Consider the following 23,035-nt stretch of genomic DNA (forward strand, 5'->3'; position numbering starts at 1 on the left):
GTTAAACTGTGTATCCATGTGCGAAAGGCCCAAGCAGCTCTCCACAGTGGGAGCTGACCGCAGCATCTCTACATATGTAAGAACCAGGACGTCAGGGCATCGAACACACGAGTCTCTGTTTAGCCAAACGCACGCCATCTTGCTCACAGAATGGCCGTCATTCTTTTCATCTGCAGAGATGCTGCCACTCAAGATTTATTTGAAGACAACAACGCCGAAGTGAGCAGCCTCCTCCAGCACCACCCCCTCAAACTCAAACCAGCCAATCACAAAGCTCCAGCAGCAGCAGCCCCCCCTGGACCACCAGACTATGTTTTAACACTGTTTACAAGTCAACAGCCATTTATCATTTGGCAAATATGGCCATTGAATAGTTACTTTCTGGAAAACACAAACTGTTTGCATGCACTGTCATCTTTGTTAATTCAGCAGTTATAGATTATCAGTGCATTATTAATGCTTGTTTAGGTTTAAAGGCTTTAAATATTCATGAATGCGAAATGCACATAAATTATGAATGAATACGAGGAGTCAATAATCCAGCTCTATTATAAAATAATGCATCCATGACTTCACATTTTGTAACTCAAAGCAATCTTGTATACATCTTGAAATGCAATTAAAAACCTAATGCCAAAATGTCTTAACGTAATCGTTTCATTGTTTTAAAAAAACCAGGCAGAACGCAGCGTGTTAATGACTCTTTAGAGAGTTGGGAGTTGCTCCGCAAGAGGAGAAACACCTGCTCGCTGCCGTCGCTCAGGCCGCTGGGTCCTCCAGAGTCTCCGCTGCATCCTCCGGCCTGCTGTCTTCCTCTAAAGATGGCTGAAGCCACCAACAGGCTGCAGCTGCACATGGGAGGAGGTTGCAATACTTTGGCATGTTTATTGTAGATCATTTCAGTGCTGGTATCAATAACAGATGGCTTGTATACACCAACACTATGACCCTCCAAGACGTTACACTTTGAGGGGTTTCCTTTAAATCTGCCAGCACATGTAATTGTTATTTGGAGCAGATAGAATAGGGAGGGGATAATAATAATAGGTGAAGCGAGTTATTTTATTCTTACTCAACAGCTCCTCTGTTCAGTTGTAGTCCCGAGCTGGCAGAGATTCATAACTCCTGCTGGCTAAAGCCTAACCTGTCATTATTGCCCAATGAAATGATGTCAGGAAAAAACAAATAGCTGTAATGGTTTCTTCTTTGAAAATGTGAAACCGCAGTCCATGCGTGATACACATTCCTGTAGATGAATCACATTTTGTGATCAAAATGGATGCCATGTGTGATTATGCTGTTTTATTCTCACTAGTGTTGCTTTCATTAACTGTTTATCCTTCCCTTAGGTCCCGCAGTTCTTTGCTGTGGGTGTGTAGACGTTTTGGTTGAAGGCCATTAACTGCAGTGGCAAGTAGCGGAAATATCTGTTTATATCCGATGTGAAGTGGTTGCACTTTTATTGCTGTTGTAAACATTTTAAGCATATCTTATGTGCTCCGAGTATAACATAGATACCAAGAAATGATGATATAAATACAATGTGTTTGGAAATGCTCTCCAAATTGTTCTGTTTGCTCTTGTAATTGTCACTATTGATGACATGTTTGCGTGTATTGCATTGCATTGCATCCAAAACGTTTGAGGGCCTAAAACTCTTTGATGTGATGGTCTTTGCTCTTCTGTTATTCCTGTGGTTGTCTTTAAATTAGGAATTGCTCAAAACACAAAGTGTTGAAGTCATTTCTATCCCCAGCTGTAGTAAATACAGTAAGTCACAGTCAAACTAAAACATGTGCTCCACTTGGCAATTTAAAACCCAAAAGGGAAAAAGATTATTTTTTCACTCACAAAAAAATACAACTGTCCCCCAAGACAATCCATCAGCCACGTAATTCTACGTGTTCTGCTTCCGATCGACTCCGAACCGGCATAACTCAAGCTGACTCCTGTGTTGCCTCCACACGCCCGCAGCCATAGTATAAACTCCAAGAGGTGGTGTTGCCTCATTGGAACTGTGGAGGAAGTTGCGTAAGTTTGGTTGTCTGGCCTTTTATAGGATTGTTGTGAACAAGCACTTAGTCTTCATGCAAACATAACCCAGGAAGAGCATTACTTCTCCCGTCTAATATAACTGCTAAGCGGGAGAAAATATGATAATAACACATTCAACTTAACTTCAATCTAAAGTTGAATTCAGTGTCTGGACTTTCATCATGGGTGGGCCAGAGCGCGAACCCCCCACCAGACATACTGTAAGACATATATCATACAGCATATACCTCAAACAATTATTGTTCTTGAATTACCTCCACATGAAAAGCTTTTTTTCTTCCAAATACAATACTGTATGTATATATATATATATATATATATATATATATATATATACACTACCGTTCAAAAGTTTGGGGTCACCCAGACAATTTCGTGTCTTCCATGAAAACTTTTCATTTTATATATCAAATGAATTGAACATTTCATAGAACATATAGTCAAGACATTGACAAGGTTAGAAATAATGATTAATATTTGAAGTATTAATTTTGTTCTACAAACTTCAAGCTCAAAGGAAGGCCAGTTGTATAGCTTATAGCACCAGCATAACTGTTTTCAGCTGTGCTAGCATAATTGCACGGGTTTTCTAATCAGACATTAGTCTTCTAAGGCGATTAGCAAACACAATGTACCATTAGAACACTGGAGTGATAGTTGATGGAAATGGGCCTCTATACACCTATGGAGATATTTCATTAGAAACCAGACACTTCCACCTTGAATATTAATTTACCACATTAACAATGTAGAGAGTGTATTTTTGATTAATTTAATGTTATCTTTATTGAAAAAACAGTGCTTTTCTTTGAAAAATAAAGACATTTCTAAGTGACCCCAAACTTTTGAACGGTAGTGTATATATATATATGTATTGCTGCTTTCACTTGAGAACCCTCTGACTCCACTTTTGGTGTGTTTAATGTTGTGACTCAGATACTCAAACAAGTATTATTAAAAATGATTTTCAGTACATCGAAGGAGTTGTCATTAATTGCTGTTGTTAGCATTTCTGAATTAACCACATGCCCTAAACCCGCCTTCTCTCAGTTAGTGATACCCAGCAGTGTATTTCAACAGGAACAGCAACAGCAGGATCTTTTTCACAGCAGACATGTTGACCTTTGAGAGGAAAATCACAGGCTTCACTTATATAATAATTAGATACATTTTGCCTTTGTTCCTTTTATGTATCAAAGAAAGCCGTGTCACTGAGACAGTCTGAATGGGCCCTGGATCATATACGAGATGAGGAATGCACCTGCAATTAATGATATTAACGTCACGAGTGCTTTACATGCTATGGCATGCCAAACGAGTTCATTCTTGGAATCAAATCAAAAAGTTATTCCCTTTTGTTAAATGCAAGATTTATTATGACTGTGTTAGCTCCTGCTCGACTAATATGTCCGTTAGTGGAGTACAATTCATCGGTATTCAGTCTGCATGTTAATACGAAACTACTTTTTTAGTCTTGATTCATAATAATAATATCTAATCCAAGTGTTCCCACACCTCTAAAATTCTGCCCGTTGATTTGATTCTTTCAGAGACTCAATTTCCTTTGTTGTTGTGTTCAAAGACAACTCTGAAAGAAGTTTCCCCGGTAGGAATACCTGCCAAGTCACTCACAATTCACACCTCATCCTGTGCCACATATTACGATCATATTGAACATAACATTATTTAAAACTGTCACCATAACTAATGACTCGAGTGAATATTACATAGGCAGGAAGAAAGGAAAAGTGATGAGCTAACAACAGACTATATCTGAATAACAGTGAAAGTGACAAAGCAACTCAGTTTGGTTCTCAGGTAGCGATAACTCTGAGGTTCTAATAAGGAGATTGTTGCTATGATGACACTTCACAACATGTCTTGGGGCATTGTTCCTGAAAAGACAACTTCCTGGTGATTTATTTCAGTGTAACTTCCGATGCTAGCAGCGACAAATAAAATCAAAATAATAAAGGAGGCAGAAATCCAAGTGGCAGATATCTGAAAATCAGACACATCTAAACCCAAACTCTCTGCATGGCTACAGGGCAAGGTGAGAACATGGTATATATTTAGATGGAACTACCAGATACAAATATAAAGTAGCTGCATATTAACACACATTTGAGACGTGTTAGCGTACGTCAGCACACGGGCTGCAGCGCCGCTTTAGAACAGAGGATTTCAGAACCTCACTTAGGGAACCAGCGTTACCGAGGAAGTTTGAGATATTAGCCTAAAGGTGTTGTTCTGCCACATGGTTTATTTGTAATTTGATCGGTAACTTTCCTCACAGGAATCCTTTTATGAAAGTACTTTATTTCATTATTAACGCCATCTCGCATATGAAGAGTTTTATAGTTGTATTTAAGTATGAATGTATTTTAAATACAATCCGAAGTACAGAATATTTGACACCCAAAGATTGAAAGTTTAGGAGAAATGATGAACATCCAAACCTCTGAAATTATGTTTATTCAGCAGTCAATATAGAATGTTAGATAAAACATTTTTTGGCACAGTTGCTTAATGATAATAAGCTGTCCCGTTTCTGTGTGGTAATCTAAATAAATATGCAAGACCATAATTTACTTCCCAAATAAATACAATATAAACTACAATAAAGATGCACCGCATCCACGCCCCAACACTGCACATCCTCAGGAGAAACAAAACAAAAACATACTTTATTGTACTTCAGGCAAACAGTTTCCATGGGTTCGACCACATAAAGATGGTCAAAGGTGAAAAAGATGCTTCATAATTCACTCAAACAGCTTATTTTCCCCTAAAATTCGAGCAGGCAAAACAACGAGGAGGCATTCTTCGGGCCAGTAGAAGGCTGTGCTGTGGGCTTCTGATTGCAGGTTTCATGGATGGGTGCAAACACATTTCCAGATCTAGACTCTACGTCATAGTTTTCTGTCGGCGAGAAAAAAACATGCCACTACACATCACTAAAACCATTTTTCTCTTTCACACTTGAGCCTCAGATTAGCTAAAAGTGTAAACGTTCATAAATTACACCCAGAGACAGCGTTAAAGAGGTTATATCGCCTGCAACTTGAGACAGTAGATGTATATGTTTGAGATGTCGTCATGCGTGTTGAATTGACTGTGTGTTTTGGCATATCTTTAAGGAACATAATTCCAGAGGATTATGGGTAATTACAATAATGGGTTATTTGGGGAAAGTATAAAAAGACTCAAAATGACAATTTCTTTGCGTGTGATAAGTTATTCTTTGCAGAGCAGATGCGATCCATTTTCATGTTCTATGACCCAAGTGACAAAGTATGTTTTGAAACATCATTAATCAACACAACATTGATATACACAATCATTAAAATTGGGTGTCAAACCTGGAGCTTTTGAAAAGGATTTTCTTTTCTTGTCAAATTCTTATCAATGACAGTTACTCTTTTACCTGTGTAATAACACTGCAAGCAGTAACAGCAATACGAGCACGGAGACAGGTCACAGGTCATGACCCCTGATAACAGCCACTTAAAACACCTTTAAGTCCACATACCTTCTGCTGGTCACTAGACATCGCTTTAGGGTCAACGGGCCAATAGTCTGTCAGATCCTAAAGTAAACATAGATTAATTAAAGGTATTTAGTTTTATTTATGGCTTTGAAATGTATGTTTTTTTTGCCTGGAAGGTGATATACTGTCACCATACTTATCATGTGAACGACAAGAATTGGACTTCCTGAAGTGAAATCTCATGGATACAAAGTGTAGTAACAGCAACAGTCCCTCATGGCTCATCTATCCCATGTAGCATACTTCCACTCAAATGTAACATCACGAACATAACGTTGCTTCATTGTTGTTGCACCACAGTTTACAGTGTTACTAGACAGATAGAAAAGATAACAAAATCATTTTGGGATAGGAACAGTCATTGTCTGTCTCTCTGCGTGGCACCTGCATACACACGGCGCTTCCATTGGGACTCGGCTCCGATTTGCATCGACAGACGGCTAAAATGAGTCACGTCTGCCTTTCTCAAGTTTATATTCCACGGTTTGTCTTTCAACGGCATTCATGTTCAACTCTTCCGACAGAGGCCGGGAGCAGCACGAACGAGTCCGTTCCTCTGGGTCACGCACACCCGCAGTTCTTCGCCGAGACGTTCTGTATCGTGTGATAGCGGCTCTTGTTGTCCAGGAAGGAGAAGTCCTTTTCGAAAGCGGTGGGTCGGCAGCAGGGTTTGATGCTCACCTTGTCCTTGCGACCCTTCTTCCTGAAGCCGATCCGCATCATGTGCTCCATGGTGATGTCGTAGTTGTGCCGGTGGGCCGCGCATTTGCCGCTGCAGTAGCGCAGCATCACTGTCTCGTCGCTCTCGTAGCCCAGACCCAGTTCGCTCACGGTCAGCTCCAGCTCCCTCAGAGAGCAGGGCTTCGGCCTCCGGGCTCTCTTAGTCCTTCGGGCCTGGTTCTCCCCCAGTCGCTTCCTTCTCTTCCTGTCGAGCAAGGTTTCCACCACGTGCTGAAGCTCGCCCTCGGTGAAGCTCTGGAACATCATGGAAACTGGAGGAAAATAGAGCGGTGAGACAGGGACGATCGGACTCTGTGACAATAATCAGTCGCGCCTACTGCAGTTCTCAGGATAAAAAAACAGCCGTCACAAACTAGTCTGATCACTCAATGAGGCGGTGTGAAGCCAAAGGGAACCAGCAGGTCCACCATCCTCTCTCCAGGAGGTCAGGATGGTTCAGGGTCAGTAAACTATGAGGTGCTGATTGACTGACGGTCATTGTGAGACATTACAACCCGCTCTGTAAACAACAAAGTCAGGTACTAAGTGTCCTGTCTTAACCCCAGACGCCCTTTCACACGACACCTTATCTCAGACCATACAAGGAAGGAAGACAATAACAGTTTATCTTACACTCTGAGAGGAGAGAGTTCATCTCGTCCGCTGAGCGAATTCTCCGATGAGGACCAGCCGATTGCCGGGACAACCCTGTCAATTCGGCTGAGGATGAGGTCTTGGATGACGATCGCGAGGTCGGTCTCGTCGAGGATGAAGACGTGTACGGGTATTTCGTCTTCGGTTTGAACCGTCCGATCGTGGCCGTGTTTCTAACGAGGAGGATGGACAGGGCGGCGCCGCAGAGCATGAAGGCAAAAGTAGCACCTTTCCATAACTTCATCTTAGAACGTGGAGGAGCATTGAAACTCTGTTGGCGGAGGTTAAACAGACAAACGTCAGACATGTTCAAACAGTCACACCGTCAATCATGTAAACAATATTCTTAACTTGTCACATTCGAGCACAGAGAACGAAGAGAAAACGTGTTGTCGTCTGTGCCATCGCCTTTCTCTGACCTGCCCGTGGATCCACTTCTCTCACCGCGGCTTCTATTTTACCACAAGTTTACTTTTTCTGATTCCGCTGTCAGCTCATTTTCACTCTAAGTGGGTTCATGATCCGCAGGCTCGACATCCCTTGCTGACATATGAGAATGCAGTGTGTGTTTAATCAGGGCAGCTTGAAAAGGGAAACACACAAATGCAATTTCTTATTTGCACTGAAGGCAGGCTGGATTAGTTTTGCAACTCCTCGCCCCTTGGAACTTTTTAAAGGTTGGAGTATCATTTAAAAAATACCTAATGTGAATATAAGCTTCTTCGCAACGTTTCTGAAGGAAAAAAAAGACATTTTCTTTACCGAGGTAAATGTTTCTGAACCATGCTCGTAGAGAAGGGAAATCCATTCCTTCCTTGATAGGAACCACACCTATTTACAATGCTATGTATGATGAGACCTGAGTGAACATGTGCTTGTACATCCCTTTGTCCTATACCGCCCCTCCCTTTCAGGAGCCACTGCACCACAGCGGCCACACAAACCCAATCGGCAGGAGTTATATCTTTTGTTTTTTCTCTTTCAGGTTTTTGAGAAGCTTTACAACCTCATTTCTTTGTATTTTTCATTTCATGTCACCGGTAAGCAAAACATTCCCCCAGATCCGGAAACGGTATACTGGCAGTGACTAACAGCAAATCCAGACCAGCCTCGCAAAGTGTTCTGCCAGACTGGATTCTTTAGTGTACATATGCAGTCTGTGTTTACAATGGGACAGAATGTCACATATCTTGGTGGAGTTTAGAAAAGAAACAAACGCTAATGAAAATGTGGTTTTCTTGCTTGAACTGAAGCTTTTCGCAGTGAAGTAAGTAAATCAAAAACGAAGACTATATGCAAAGTGAGAGTGTCTGGCTGTTCTGGATTCCGCAGAGGGGAAAATTCAAAGACGTTCTACGCATGAGTTGCTGTGGTATAAACAGGTACAACCAGTCCTATCAGTCAGCTTGACTCATCACTCATAATTCCATATGGGTTTGACAGAGTAAGCTGCCGCCGCACAATGAAGGGGTAGAATGTTATTCATTTGAAAGTCAAACATTTCAACTCACAACCTCATTTCACACAGTCAGCGTGGAGCCGCGGCGGTTGCAGAATGTCACTCGCTGCACGGCTATACAGTACGTTTGATGTTTCCTTCTCACTGTTGTATTTAATCAGCCGACATAATAGATAGAAGCCGCGATGGAAAGTCTCATTTTGTTGGTTCAACACCAACTCCTAATACCACAAAACCTGCTTCTCTCTTTCTTTGATAACGTTTCAATTCAAAATGAGCCAGTTTGTCGAGAAAGAGATAATTGTTTTCTCATGTTACTAAGAGGTCATTTTTAGACAATTACTCATCCGTGGAGGTAATACTTTCACACAGGCGTGATACATCAATGTCCGGGGCCTGTTAGCTATGTTGCTCATCTTAAAAGAACAATTAGCTCGTAAGGAACAGATAAGTCCTCCGATGTGTCAGTCCCTCAAACACTGGACAAAGTCATCAAACACCAATCTCATGTCCTGAAGACTCTTTGATTGTCATAATTACTCCACTCAGAAACACATTAGTCCCATCTGCAGTCGATTGAAAGTGACAAGGAGCATTGTGTAGCTTGTGCAGATGGCCGTGGATGATTAATCAGTAGAGACATTTAATATCTACCACTGACCCCCCCCCCCCTCCCACTGTCATGGACATAAATATACGGATATTGCTGGGGGGTAGGGGCAGCAGTGTTTTCTTTGGACATGAATGAGCAGTCCACTTCCTGAAAGGACAAATGCTGCTGTTTTCCAGCAAACAGAGCAACAACGCGGAGGATATAACGGACCCCCAGAGGACTCCCCAGCAGAAGGAAAAGCCATCCTCAAACTGAGACATAAAAGTGCAGATGAGTCGCAAGGACAGCTAAAACAGCTCCTACAAAGGAGAAGCATGTCTGGCCTTCACAAAGCATCAGCGTTGATGTGCCCATGCTGACCGCTGTGCGTGGAGATCGGGCCGCTCCAACGTGTGAGGCCCCACACAAGTGGAAGAGAAAAACATTTTATTCACAAAGTGAAAAGACCAACAACGCTTGAAGGCATGGACGTCTCCGTTAGGATGGAATGTGAGGTATTTAAGAACTAGTCGGCCTCCACCTGATGTTTACTGCCGGCCTTATGTCACCCGAGGAGCTACCAGCAGAGTGAAAAGAGTCCCAGAGGATCATTAAGATGTTTGAGGCAAATCATAAAAGTGAATGTCTTGGCCAAGGATCCCTCAGTCTGCTAAAGCTATCCCTGAAACATGACGTCTTCTCCATCGCATGCATCGGACGGTTGAAGCCACGATCCTCAAAGCAAGCTCCTGTCGTGACTCAAAGATCGCGTTATTTCAAACGACACAATAGATTTGATGTTCTTCGAGGAACAATTGGCTCAGTGGCGATGGCATTGCTAAGCTGGCGGTAATGTAATTACAGCAGCGTGGCACTTGTGTCCTCCCATCTCTCCCAGGCCAGAAGGAGACACCCAACAGAATGCCAAAGCATGAGAAAGATGAACTACAGATCTGTGATAATGGGGAAGTCTGCGGTTAGCACTTTTGAATGAAGTCGGGCGACATGGTGGGGGGGGGGGGGGGCCTTCTTGTCAGCTTGCTTGGATCTTGAGCAGCGTGACATGATTTCAGCGAGAGGCGATCACAGAAAAGGAATGAATGAATGAAGAGCGTCTTTGTGCGGGAAAAAAAGCAGATACCAACTTTTATGTCTCCCCGCTCTGTAGAATGTGTCCCTATATATCCTAAATACAGCCTGTTCTGTCACTCGCCCTCTCCCTCTCCCTCGCTGTGACTCACACACAACAGAAACACACACCAGCAGCGTGGTTTCTCTTTTCCCAAATCACATGGCACGGGCCTGTGAAGAAATCGATACAAAGTCTAACCTCCCATTGTCGTCCAGACACACACTCCCAACAGCACCATCACAGAACACTAGATACTCCAGTTCACATACTACCACTGCTCCGCTGACATGTAGAAATGTCCACACGTCTAACCGTGGTGTATTTACCTCTGCACGACCCGAGGCCTCTAGCTACAGAACAATATTACCACGCTGCGTTTTAGCTCAGCTCCACCCATGTGACCGGCTGTCTCTGAGCTACTGTGAACACACCCCATAAATACCTGCCGCGAAAAGATAACAGAGGAGCATGACAAACAGCGGGAAAGGCACCTACTGTGTTATTCCAAGAAAACAATGTGCATTAAGGAGTCCTAGAGAGGCCTCGTCTCGTCTTTTCCCTCTTAAGTGAGCATCAGGAGGCATGGGGACAGCTAGAGAGTGCTTGGGGAGGTAAGAGGGACATATTCCAAAGATCAGGGCGGGATTAGCACTAATGCCTGCCGGCTTTATCTGCAGTCACGTGGGTTAACACCTGGCTGCATTGCTGGTGGCGGAGCACGGGCCTTGCTATATGTGTATGTGCATCCGTGTTAATCCATCAGACACCTCTAACTCAGGGATTAGGACAGCATGCAGGGCCCAGCACCAGCAGGCGCTTCTTCTTCTTCTTCTTCTTCTTTTTCTTAGACGTTGAAAATCCACCTTGGAAATCTGTCCTGCTTTCAATCAGAATGATGAGGTGGAAGAGTGACGAGTTTGGGTTAGTCAGAACCGTTGTGTTGGCACCAGGGAGGGCCAACCAGGCTGTAAAGTGGATGTTCTGGGTCAGGATTGGCTGCTCTAAATCCAGCCTTGGTTCTAATGCAACTGAGAAAGGCTGGGCTCTGTCACTCAGTAACTAAAAGATAATTTAAAAAAGCCGGTTGCTTGTTAGTGAGAAAGCTGCTGATCATTATTGAGAAGAAAAAAAGAGGAAAATCGGTGTGTCATGCCAGGAACCTGCGATAACTTTGACACACCATCTATAAATTCTCAACAAGATGCCTGCATCCTTTTTCATCTACCAGATGAGTTGGAACAAGATTCAATTACTACTATCACATTCCACAGATTCATACGGATTAATCCGGTGACCCACCAACTCAAGCCTGTTGCTTCTGGCGTGGCGTTAACGAGGTGTGAGGGCGAGATACACTCACAGATGCACACGGACGCCAGTCACAAATTGTCTGCCCTTTGCTCAAGAGTTGAGTCCAGGTGTAGTTCTGACACTCATTGGAATCGCCTTTTCTAACAGACAAAGCGGTTACACAAGGCTTGGCAGGAAAACGTCAACTTGCCTCATCATTTTTGTGTGACCCGTTAGATTGATGATGTTGTCTTGCCTACTTTCTAAAGAAGAGTCCATAAACTGCTATGCTGGCTGCTAATCTGTCCATGCCAGAGCTCCTATGAACACAAGAGCATCGCCTCTAAACCCATGTTAAACACGTCGATGTTACTGTAACAAAAGGTCCACTGCCAACTGGCAAATGTTGAATACCACTTCGAAATAGGACCCACGCGAACAAGCACAAGCAAGTACAAACATCTGAAATAGGATGACGTTTTACGTGTTTATAAGCCGATGACTCTCCTCAAACCACGAGCGTACTAATTATTTGCATGCACGATGCATAATTTGGCAAAGATCTGACCAATAAATGCTGATGAGACTCCGAGGAGTTCAGCTTCCCTTTCAGTTTCCTCGAGTTATGATCACCTGGCAGGTTATGACAGTTGAACGGCTCAATTGACTTCAGGATTAACCCTCACCGGCCTCTTGGGGCTCCGCTGGATCCAGTATAATCTCTAAGTATGATATGAGTTTAGTGAGAAGGGGATCATCACTCCAGTGAAATAACCATCGTGAGTATCATCAAGTCTGCTTCTCTCAGAGTACCGTCATTATATTTCCAGCAATTTGCCACGGCTCCTCTTAATTATTTAAACTATTCGAGGCGCAGCTGATCTCTAAAATTGACGAACGCAGAGAATAATGATTATTTGAAATCACTGTTTCCTAAAGTAGTGCTCCAACTTCTGCCAGAGCGTATTAGAGGAGCAATAACGCATGGTAATGGGGTAAACCACCATGTTGGATAAGTGACAGGAAAAGAAAATATCCCTCCCAGACAAAAGTAATTTGTCTGCGGTGAGAGCTTTTTAAAAATGCATGACAAATTATAACAATAATTTCTTCTCATGCTTTTCCAAAATAGTGGCTTGACCGTGCAAATCCACGGTAGCTGCTCTGCAAACATTTGGTGACAGGCAGCTCTGCACTATTGACATGTGGCTGCAGCGAGGGCCGCTTGTTGACACAGATTACCCAACGTGTGTTTTCTGCCACTCAAGCACTCGGTGAGGCATCCCTGTCGCCTTCCCCTTAAACTGCGGGATTAAACCAACACAAAGAGATGTGGTGTCCTTACCGTTCGGCTGGCTAATCTAGATTTAGCTGCGTGGAGTCGTCTTCAGCTGACCTCCACAGGCAAGTGCTAGCTGGGTAAGTCCATCATCATCATCACAGGCAAGAAGTGAGGGCAGGACTGCGGCTTGTTCCCCAGAAAATCATCACAACTCCCTGTGCCCGCAAGTAGGGGAGGCGCCCTGGCTCGAATGAGGTCCAGACTGTATTATTCTTTTATCATCTTTGCGTTTCCATAGAACACTTTCCGGTTGCAAAGATCAATATCGACATTCCTCTGGATGTCAGCACGAGCTTCGTGGCACTCAGGTTGATCCATTCAAAAAGAGGAGAGTTGAGTGTTCACTTCAGAAAAAAAAACTCCTGTCATCATTCTTCTCCATACAGAACTTCTTGTGCCCCTTTTTGCACAACGCTGAACCTGAAACAGATCACAGAGCAGCGTGATGAGCAGATCTCACTGCAGCCGTGACTCTGAATCCATCTGTTGTGAAACTCCTTCCACTTCAGATCAATTTGTCTCCACACACAGTGCTGTCGGAAAGATAATGCACATCCCCTTACCCCGTTTCCAGCGGCAGGTCTTCTCTTGAGCTCGAGGGAGGGGAACTCTGTGGGTGGAGAAGATGGCTTATGGTGCGGAGGGAGAGCGTGGTTATGGTAAGTGGAGCAGAGAGCTTCTCTGATGCCTCTGCCTCCTGCCTCCCCTCAACTGTTGCTCCTCCTCCTCCATAGTTGTGCTTGTGGGCCGAGTCGGATTACTCCTGACATGATAATCTCCCTGGCTCTAGTTCCACGAGCACCAAAGGATGCTTTGGCCTGAGCAATGGCTTACGTTTACCTTCTGCCGCAAGAGAGTCTGCCATCTTAAGCGGCCGAGTGGTAACTCAACTGGGAAGATCAGAAGGGTCTGCTGAAGCAAGTGTTTTACAATCTTTAAGCAGGAATTAAGAAAGTCCACAATTGGTTTAAATAGTACTAAGACAACACTAAATCCAGTTCAATGGAGTTATCACAGCAGAGTTGTGTAGTCGTACAGCCGGCTTGAGATAAAAACCAGGGGTGTTGTTGTTGAGAATCTCACGTTCACGTCTCCTCCAATACAAACCAGTATTTTAGCCCTTGATGAGCCTTGAGCGGTAAACGAGGAGCAGATGGCCGTACTTCTGGAAGGTATCAGGCACTTCAGACTGCAATCTAAATAAATACCCCATCTATGGGGGAAATGCGTCAGGTGTGTGGGGTCAGTCGTATATAAACAAAGGCCAACCAGTGCGGAGAAAAGTGAAGCAATGTCTGAGGGAGAGAGAAACGAGGGGGATACATGCGTTCAGCAGGCCAATAAATCCACAGGTACAATGTTGACTTAGATAGAATTTGATGGTTTCACAATTATGTCCACAGTCAAAGATGTTGAAATAAAGCAGGAAGTCAGCATCCCAACAGGAAGCAAATAATGTTCTCACAAACATCCCATTCTAATGCCATGAGTCATTCTTATTTCCTCGAGCCAAATTATACACAAACGCTTTGCAAAGTTCCACCAGCGAGGCGGAGATGTGGCCAAGCACGAACTTTCTCGGACTTAAATCTGCTTCATTGTTGACTGAGAGAAAAAGGGGAAAGTCCAAAAGGAAACTTTACCCAGGCTTTGTCTCAGAGCACAAAAAAATGTGTACAGATGGATATTCTACTATCTTAGTGGTAGATTTAGTGTAAAGTTGGAAGGGAAGCCAACACGACCTCTCCTCTTCACGTAAAAGCCTTCATCGCTGACATGAAGCTGTGACACTGCGGCACACCTCACAAGAACATTTGTTTTCTTCTTCACTTTGAGACTATTTTGGTCGGCAGGTGCAAATTCATCCAGACCGCCTCCCCAAAAAATCTAAGAAAACATGAGAATTATTTCAATCAACTTGTTTGACATTTGCCTCAATTACTGCCGACTGTGTAAATGCATAATGACTTCCAGTTCGCAGCGTGATATCCTGCTTTTGTAGCCTTGAAAAGAAACTACCAGCACAGAAACATTTCCTGACATGGGGCAGCAACATTTCCACTCCATCTATATTGTTCACAGATGTGTTAAGTGTTCATAGACCAGCCTCCACTGTCATAAAAGTCCAACAGCTGTTAATTGCTAAACCAAGTCAGAGACAATAAGTGTGAACACTTCATCCCATCCGTAGACAATGCGAAGTCTACATTAGCGAAGATTACATTAGTCACGAAGACCGTCTGACATGTAGAATATACAAGAGAAAAGAAAACAGCTGAGTATGTGTCCAATTTCAATATGATAGAATCCTTTATACATCAGATTGAATCTTTTCCACTGGGTGTGGCTGACTGAAGAAACACATTTTGTTTAGGTTTGGGCAAGATTTTAAGGAAGCCCTCAATCAGTTACACTATATACACACCATTCCAGTCGAGGTGTCATTAGAAAGGCTGGAAATAAGGCTCAAATGTTGCTACGACGCTAGTCTTGCACAAGATGTGGTTTGATGATTGGACAAGTAGCCTTCAGCCAAATGTCATCTCAGAGAGTGGGAAACTACTTTTTAGAGAACCAAAATCTAAACAGCTCATTTGTGAAAAAGATGCAGTGGGACAATGAGGGTTTTTCTCCGAACGTTTCATGTTGAAAGAAAACGCCTCTTTTCTTGGAGAGAGTGGTCACAAGGTAAATCCATCCTGGCCCCGAGAACAAATATACATCGCAATTTGCAGTTGTGACCAGAAGAGCTGAGCCCGGAGTGCGGAGGCCACTCGTGTTTCATAAAAAAAAGGGTCTGTGTGGATCCCGAGACACTTTTACTTCTGCACATAAACGCCTCGGTGTGTGTAACAATTTGTACCTCTGGTTAATATGTGTTGTACTCTATTTACATGCATTGCCGTGTATTTACCTCCGACACAACTACAGCTTGACAAGGACAGAGTGAGTGTTTAAAATAACACAGCTGTGCACGCAGCTAAATGCTGCCCCCATCTGCCGGTTGTTTACAACTACATGGAACCCAGCGTAAACAATCGAACACCAACAGACACACCAACAACTTAATACATTTTGTTTTTGTTTTAATGCAATACATATTTAATTTCCTTCTTAATCTTATAAGATCATTTAGCATGCTCCATAAATCCGCCTCTGTTATCCAGCAGTTATACAGGTGGTGTTACTACTTCCAGGACAGCGTTGGAGTCTTCATGGTGCAACGCCTTCCCTCTGCTGCGAAAGCCCTTGGTGCCGTCTGGGCCGTAGGGCTGACGCAGCACTTTTTGCATTAAGTAAGGCGCATTCCTGTGCCGAGCCACCTTGGGATTTAATGCACAGGCTGCAGATTTGCGACTCAGCACCCAGGGGCTCTGAGAATCACAATCTCCAGAGAAAAACCTTCTCGCTCTGTACTTCTGATTCAAACCAGAGCAGCTATTAAAGCTGGCGGAGACTTGCTCCAAGGGGCGATGCCTGGAATTATCCAAGGACCTCTGAGGCTGACATGTATCAGAAACTTTAACTGGTGCAAAGGGTTCCTCCTCTGAGGTTTCAAGTGGATTTTTCTGAGAAGGTGCGTCCTCAGCTCGGTCCTCGTTGTTGTTGTCCTCTGATGCTCGGTCCTCGTTGTTGTCCTCTGACGCTCGGTCCTCGTTGTTGTCCTCTGATGCTCGGTCCTCGTTGTTGTCCTCTGATGCTCGGTCCTCGGTGGTGTGGCCCTTTGACAGGAACCCCAGAGGTACAACGCGCATGGCCTCCCCGCTAGACGCCGTCTCCTCTGCCTTCAGCCCGTTGTAGGCCTTACGGACTTCAGACAAATAGTCAAACTTCACGACTGCACACACTTGTCGGCTGAGCTCTTTGTGGTGCTTGGCGTAGCACTGCAGTTCATTGGGGATCTTCTCACCAGGATACAGGATACAGAGGGAAGTGACACTGCCATAAGGGCTGAACCTCTGGAGGATGGTCCCCGGGAGGGAGGCTGCCTCCAGGCCTCGAGGCGCTGCGTCTTCTTCACTTGTTTTCTTCACAGCGATGTTCCAGGCGAGGAGCAGCTTGCTGGTGGGGGAACACAGCAGCCATTGGGGAAGCGGCTCTCTCCGCCTCACTTTGGTGGATTCATCGTTCACCTGCAGAAGTCCCGAGGACGCTGCTGCTGCGAGCGTCACGGACCAGTCTGTGGTCAGGATCTTTATCTGTGACAAACAGCAGCAAGCTCAGCTTTGTTTGCATTTTACTGGGTTCTTTTTTGACTCAAACTGGTGGAATGTAAACACCACCAGTAAGCACACAACATCTTGCTATGCATGTGATTTAAATGTGGTTGTTTACCTTCTTCAGACAAGTGAGGAGCTTGAGACTGACGTAGCCCTGCTTGTTCTTCTGCACGTGCTTCAGCAGGAAGCCGTCCTCGGCCAGCTGGCCGTCGGACAGCATGTCCTCCAACTGGGCTTTAACCGTCAAGCACAGCAACGCTCCGTCACGGGCTTCTTCATCTCGGGCACATCGTGCACCATCTCTACAAGACAACACGCACCTCAGCATCATGATGTACTAAACTGTAGATTAGCAAACCATATGTTTTCTAATGTCCTTACCCAGTGGCATCAGGCATGGTGTCTCCAAAGGATGGTGATAACAGGTCACTGAGCTGTGCTGTTCTTAGTCAAGTAAAGACGGGTTTGAAGGAGACTTGATACACTTAAAACGAGCAAATGTGGAAACATTGCACCTGACAGAGTTCATATGAACACAATAATGTCAGTTGGTTCCGTTTGATCCAAAACATCATTTTTTAAAAGGCTACAGCAAAATTCCACGTTCAGAATACCACTGCTCATTAATAACTCAAAACGAAGTGTAACACATTTAAAACTAGAACGGGCACTCGGTAGAGCGCATACCTTTGCATATCACAAGATTGGGCATTGAATTATGAACATGTTGGCTTTAGTTGCATGCCAATTGGATACAAATTGACCGCACTATGGTAAAAAGAAGAGGTTGACCTTTTCATGACCTTGACCTTTGACCCGATCGATCCCAATATCTAATCAAATGGTCCCTGGATAATAACCAATCATCCCACCAAATTTCATGCGATTCGGTTTAATACTTTTTTAGTTATGCGAGGAACACGCATATAAATAAATAAATATATACACGGCGATCAAAACATAACCTTCTGCATTTTCAATGCGAAGGTAAAAAGGAAACACTGTGTCAAACTATGAACTATCTTAAATATATGAATAGTGTCACTGCCCAAATAAAGGCCCACCCAGAACAACAGAAAGGACAGCAATGTATCATTTACAAGTAATCATCTTCACTTGTGATCCCTGAATGCAGCTTTACATTCTGTCTGTGTGCGTTTGTCATCCTCTGCTGCATGTTACTGTAACAGCAACTCCATCTGTTACCCTTCTGTCTCCATGATGTAAATAACATCTTTTGCATATGTTACAATCATTACACAACTATACAAACCCAAACCGTTGCAGGCTTTTCCACGGAATGAGTCATTCCAAATTTTCTTTCCCGTTATTGTTATGCGACTTCGACGGGCAGTGATTGAAGAGGCTGGGAGTGAGAAGCAGACTGAGCATGTCTCAGTTGCTTTGAGAATACACACCTGCATGATGTATAGCGACATCATGTTGAGATAGTGTAGTCAGAGCTTCAGGATCAAAAACACAACAAATCTGCTCCATCAGGCTGTGGGGGTGGTTTGATCTCATTAGATAAACACACTAAACACTACTTAAACAATACATAACCCTCAAAAATGACCATGCCACTCACTCAGTGTTACCTGGAATTCTAGACGAAAACTTTTCGCTTGATTCTCGAATTGAAGAAATGGAGGCTGTGTGAAACAACTGCAAAACTTTTTTCTCAAACTCTCAAACAAATCCAGAGCAATGAAGTCCCATTTTATGCTCATTACTTCCAAAACATGCATCTTCGCTTCAATCGTACAATTTAAAACACATCTGCGTGTGCAAGTGTGTGACTAGTGTGAGAATCCAAGGTAACATGAGTGAGTAACTAAAATACAAATGATCATTTTGGGGGTAAAGTATAAACTTTGGGAATGAACCGGGTTGAGTGGCTCCGCTAACCAGTCAAGTTACAGTTCACATCTAGATCTGTCCCAAATATCACTTCATTATTTCTATCCTATTAGACATGTTTGTGAAATTGCCATAATTAGCATATGCATTATTATAGACTTACGGCCATAAATGTGTTTTGAGAGGTCGCGGTGATCTTTGACCTTCATCCTTGAGCACAAGTGGATGTTTGGGCCACATGTATTAACCAATAACATCTGCTCAAGGTGTTCATGGGATGTTGCATTCACGAGAATGGGACGTCCAGAAGGTCACATCAGAGGACACAGAGGTCATACGTCAGGACAACTTGGCACAATGAAGGTCAACATTCCTGGAAACAAAGGCAAAGCAGGGCCGAGGGCAAAGGGGTTAAACCTATGAAGGCTTTATGGTTAAGAATCAACAGGGTCAACAAATGCGTCACAAACCAAGATTTGTACAAAAACCCAATTATTTAACTTTATTAACATCAATGTTTTTTCATTTTCATCAACAGTTTCTTTTTAAATTCCAGTTCTTTGTCAACAAATAGAAAACAGACTGTGTGTACAACAGATCGAACCCCTACAGCACTAAGCATTCACAAGGTAAAAATGAACATTTGAGTTTTTATCGGCAGCAGTTTCAAGTCCCCCTCCCACCGCCGCCGCCTCCACCACCACCACCTCCACCACCACCACCTCCACCACCTCCAGGCCTCTCGCGATCAGACGCTCCCTCGTGTGGGAGAAGATGTGTGCTTGAGCGGTGCGATTGGGTGAAGAGGAGGAGTCCATTGTAATGGGTGGAGGGGGGGGTGGGGCTGTTTCTCCTCACTCAGACACCCAGCTGTCGAAGATGACGATGGTAGTACAGTAGATACAACGGTGTTTCCTTTAATACACACTCGAGGACAGCAGCGCTCTGCCGTGTCTCCAGGGTCGGTAGATCAGCGGAACAATATACCTTTGAAAATGTGTATATATCTATGTGTAATTGAACATATATATATATATAATCAATCATTATTATATATATATATTTATATTTATAGTTCTATTTCTGTATAAAATAATATCAGGCTTCAGTCCAAAGGGCCGAGTGTCTCTCCCTCTGGTAGGAATGGTTGATTCTGTACAGGTGCCGGCGTGGTCGGCTCCACTCCCACGTGAACCACTTCCACTGCTTTCGCTCTGTGTGGCTCAGCTCCAACTGACCGGACTAACGGGCAGCGAGGAGATGGGAGGGACTTGAAGAGCGAATCGGGGAGGTGGTTTTCTGTCAGTTACCCGTCGGGTACAACAGTTTGTTTTCCTCCGGTCAGTTCTCTCCGCTGTGGAGTGTGAAGGCCTCGATGCCGCCGGCTTCTGATGGAAAACTAAACAACACGTAGAAACCATGTGCTTCTCATTTCTGTACACCTCTTCAGTCTCTTGTTGGCTCATCCACGTCTTGTTTTATAAGTAGCTACCACGTTTACAGGCCAAACTTTAACAAGTGTTTGCTCTGAAATCCATTTTCTCAAAGTTGATTTTTTTATTTATTTATCCAAAACGGCAAGTGAAAAGGCAATTGTTTGAGTTATTGAACTGAGTAAGACCAAACACAATATTCATGACGCATACAATGAAGAAAACAATAATGTCAGGTGACAAAAGAAATCTGACAGCAGCTCAGAGAACAGTGGTCCTCCGGTATTAGTATCTAGGAACGTGTTAAAAATACATGTCCCTTGTGCTAAAGTACCCTAAAATAAGAAACGAAAGAAAAAAGTACCGACTATGAAAATAATGCGCGCCAGAGGCAGTTTAAGACAGAAGAAATGTCTGATGTTAAAATGATTATTAAAACAACAAATATACTAAACGATAACTTTTGATAAAAATGAATCATAATATTGACAATAAATTTAACATAAAAACAGAGAGGAGAGCTCTCTTAGTGCTACCAGTAGCCTTTGACAATCAGGGAGGTTTGGCTTCGGCAGAGCAGAGCGGCCCGTCTGCGCTGTCGCGTCTGTACAAGAGTTGTCATGTTTGCCATTGTCATTGTAATGTTTCCGTTATTATTTTTTGAAAGCAAAATCTCATGTGGTTGGTTAAGTCGGCGTGGATCTCTGTGATTGGTTGAACCCCGTCGCCGGGTCCGCGAGCGCGTGCGTCCCTTTCTCCTCCCCTCCGGTAACGGTGAGAGGGGGGGGGGGGGTTCAAGTGAGTGGATGGTGGCTGAGATGGGTCACTTGGCACACTCCTGAGAGGTCTGACCAGGGAGGCTGCTCGATGGGAGTGGTTATGTTGCATAGTGGTCAAAGCTCCCCAGGTACTCCAACGCTGCCCTGTAGCACAACTGGTACTGGTCCTGCAGAGGAGAGGAGAGGAGGGAGAGGAGGATGAGGGGGATGAGGGGGATGAGGGGGATGAGGGGGAGGAGGACTCCATAAAAAAGTCTCTAATGTCTGTAATATCGCCTGTAATTTGACTATTCTGTCTGCTCTGGACATCTAGTGCACGTGTGATGGTGCAGCTTGTAAAGCCCCTTGAGGCACATGGGTCACTTTAGCTATTGAGCTTTATAAATACAATTAACCAGATTTTACTTTATTATAGCTACATTTGGGCTCGCTTACCAATATACTGTGCACATTTCCATATTGAGCGTAAACGTTTGTTATGTAACAGCGACGCACAACACACAGCTGGTCACGTTCTTAAATGCTGGATTTTGCATGTCAAATGAATAATGTTAGACGTGTGCTGAGCTTTACCAAAAATATTATATTCAATTAAATTAAATTAATTTTGTATAGCCCAACATCATAAGGTGGAGCTTTACAATCTGTACACATATGACATTCTCTGTCCCGGGACCTCACATCAGGTCAGGACCCTCCCCCAAAAAACAGAAGTAATAAAACGACTCTTCTCTTTTCCGTAGAGCGAAAGTAAAACCTCATCTCATGACGGTCCTCTTTTAATTTGCTAATTTCACGTATTTATCAAATTGTAATTGGCACATTTTCTCACGACTTTGCTCCAGGATTTCTGAAACGCCTCTAAAACTTCGATTGAAGATCAAATGATGAGTAAGTGGAGAAAGCCGTCTGACTGGATAACATCACGTCGACAGGGTCCACATGTTCAAAGGCCACTCTGGACTTCCTTCCTGTCGCCGAGAGACGCCGAGTGACCGGTCGGTCTCGTACCTCGGTCTGCACCATGGCGGGCCGCTGGGTGCGAAGCGTCTTCACCGTCTGGAAGAGGTCGACCACGCCTTCGTACCGCATCCTCTCCAGCACGATGCTGAGGGTGATGAAGACTCCGGTCCTGCCAACCCCGGCACTGAAGGGCACACAGGAGGTTTTATACATTGGTTGCCGGAGGCTCCTCAACTCTTTATGACTTTTACATGTTCAAGATGGGAACTCATTTGAAGCTTTTCTGAATCATAAAGCCACATTGGAAGGTGGTTTTATCATGAACATATATATATACTGAACTGTAAGCATGTGAACTATAATGCACTTTATGTATGCGGTACAACTTATTTCAGAGCATGTACGGCTCAAACAGCATTTGGATATGAATATTAGTATTGTGTCAATAACAATTGAATCCTAAACACCTCTCAGTATTACATCATACAGTTCAACAGCCTCCTTATTTACTGCAAAACTCAAACATTCAAATGCATTACTTCTAGCCGAATATACCTAATTAACTCTAAACTGAAGCAAATGATATGAAATGTTCGAAAAATGTGAAACACAATTTAATGTGATGAATGTAAACAGGATGATGTTTCAAGTTTTCAAGGATTAAAGTTCAGACAATCACCGGAGATCTGACATTGTCAAAACTCTTCTGTCAATCTTGCAGGAGCAGCCGCACGATGTGTCAACAGGTTTCTCTAAACTTTGTGATTCTAACGTTCTGAAATGAATGAATGGTCTTCCTCACCTGCAGTGGACAGTGATTGGTCCGTCCTGTCCAAACTGTTCCTTGGTTTTGTGAACCTGTCCAATGAAATCAATGAAGCCTTCTCCAGTTTTTGGAACTCCTTGCTCAGGCCAGTCAGTGAACTGGAATTGGCGGATTGTTCTGGACTGGCCGTCCTGAGGGGCAGCGAATAAGAACATTTAGG

The 23,035-nt window shown here is 43.7% G+C and overlaps 3 protein-coding genes across 19 annotated transcripts in view; all 3 read right to left on the bottom strand.

The window, feature by feature from the left end:
* Positions 1–4,511: 4,511 nt before the first annotated feature.
* On the bottom strand, positions 4,512–13,419 carry LOC130198509 (neurturin). 5 transcript variants are annotated; one of them, XM_056421682.1, is made up of 4 exons: positions 13,358–13,419; positions 12,798–13,214; positions 6,959–7,250; positions 4,512–6,597 (listed from the first exon to the last, which is right to left on the bottom strand). In XM_056421682.1, exons 3-4 carry the CDS (start codon positions 7,221–7,223, stop codon positions 6,167–6,169), a joined length of 696 nt encoding a protein of 231 aa, XP_056277657.1. In that variant the 5' UTR covers positions 7,224–7,250; positions 12,798–13,214; positions 13,358–13,419; the 3' UTR covers positions 4,512–6,166. The 5 variants fall into 5 exon arrangements, with proteins under 5 accessions (XP_056277657.1, XP_056277658.1, XP_056277660.1 ...); XM_056421683.1 differs by having other exon boundaries at positions 12,798–13,413; XM_056421685.1 differs by lacking the exons at positions 12,798–13,214; positions 13,358–13,419 and adding an exon at positions 10,658–10,765.
* Positions 13,420–15,964: 2,545 nt separating this feature from the next.
* Positions 15,965–17,412, bottom strand: larp6b (La ribonucleoprotein 6, translational regulator b). The gene is made up of 3 exons (XM_056421547.1): positions 17,396–17,412; positions 17,130–17,316; positions 15,965–16,993 (listed from the first exon to the last, which is right to left on the bottom strand). Exons 1-3 carry the CDS (start codon positions 17,410–17,412, stop codon positions 15,965–15,967), a joined length of 1,233 nt encoding a protein of 410 aa, XP_056277522.1.
* A 1,949-nt stretch (positions 17,413–19,361) lies between these two features.
* LOC130198577 (receptor-type tyrosine-protein phosphatase F) overlaps positions 19,362–23,035 on the bottom strand; it is a 157,131-nt gene continuing 153,457 nt past the window's right edge. For all 13 annotated transcript variants that reach the window (XM_056421785.1, XM_056421786.1, XM_056421796.1 and 10 more), the window contains 3 exons: positions 22,852–23,006; positions 22,098–22,233; positions 19,362–21,253 (listed from right to left, as the gene is read on the bottom strand). In XM_056421785.1, the coding sequence (XP_056277760.1) occupies positions 21,185–21,253; positions 22,098–22,233; positions 22,852–23,006 (360 nt within the window). In that variant the 3' untranslated portion in view covers positions 19,362–21,184. The remainder of the gene's footprint in view (positions 21,254–22,097; positions 22,234–22,851; positions 23,007–23,035) is intronic.

This window comes from Pseudoliparis swirei, chromosome 8 (genome assembly GCF_029220125.1).
Source record: "Pseudoliparis swirei isolate HS2019 ecotype Mariana Trench chromosome 8, NWPU_hadal_v1, whole genome shotgun sequence".
In the NCBI taxonomy this organism is placed as follows: Eukaryota; Metazoa; Chordata; class Actinopteri; order Perciformes; family Liparidae; genus Pseudoliparis; species Pseudoliparis swirei.

Coding starts and splice junctions, on each gene's coding strand:
- LOC130198509 (XM_056421680.1), bottom strand. CDS start 7,286: ATGTCTGACGTTTGTCTGTTTAACCTCCGCCAACAGAGTTTCAATGCT. Junction 6,598..6,958: donor GAACTCTCTCCTCTCAGAGT/GTAAGATAAACT, acceptor ATTTTCCTCCAG/TTTCCATGATGTTCCAGAGC.
- larp6b (XM_056421547.1), bottom strand. Junction 16,994..17,129: donor TCCTCACTTGTCTGAAGAAG/GTAAACAACCAC, acceptor TGTTTGTCACAG/ATAAAGATCCTGACCACAGA.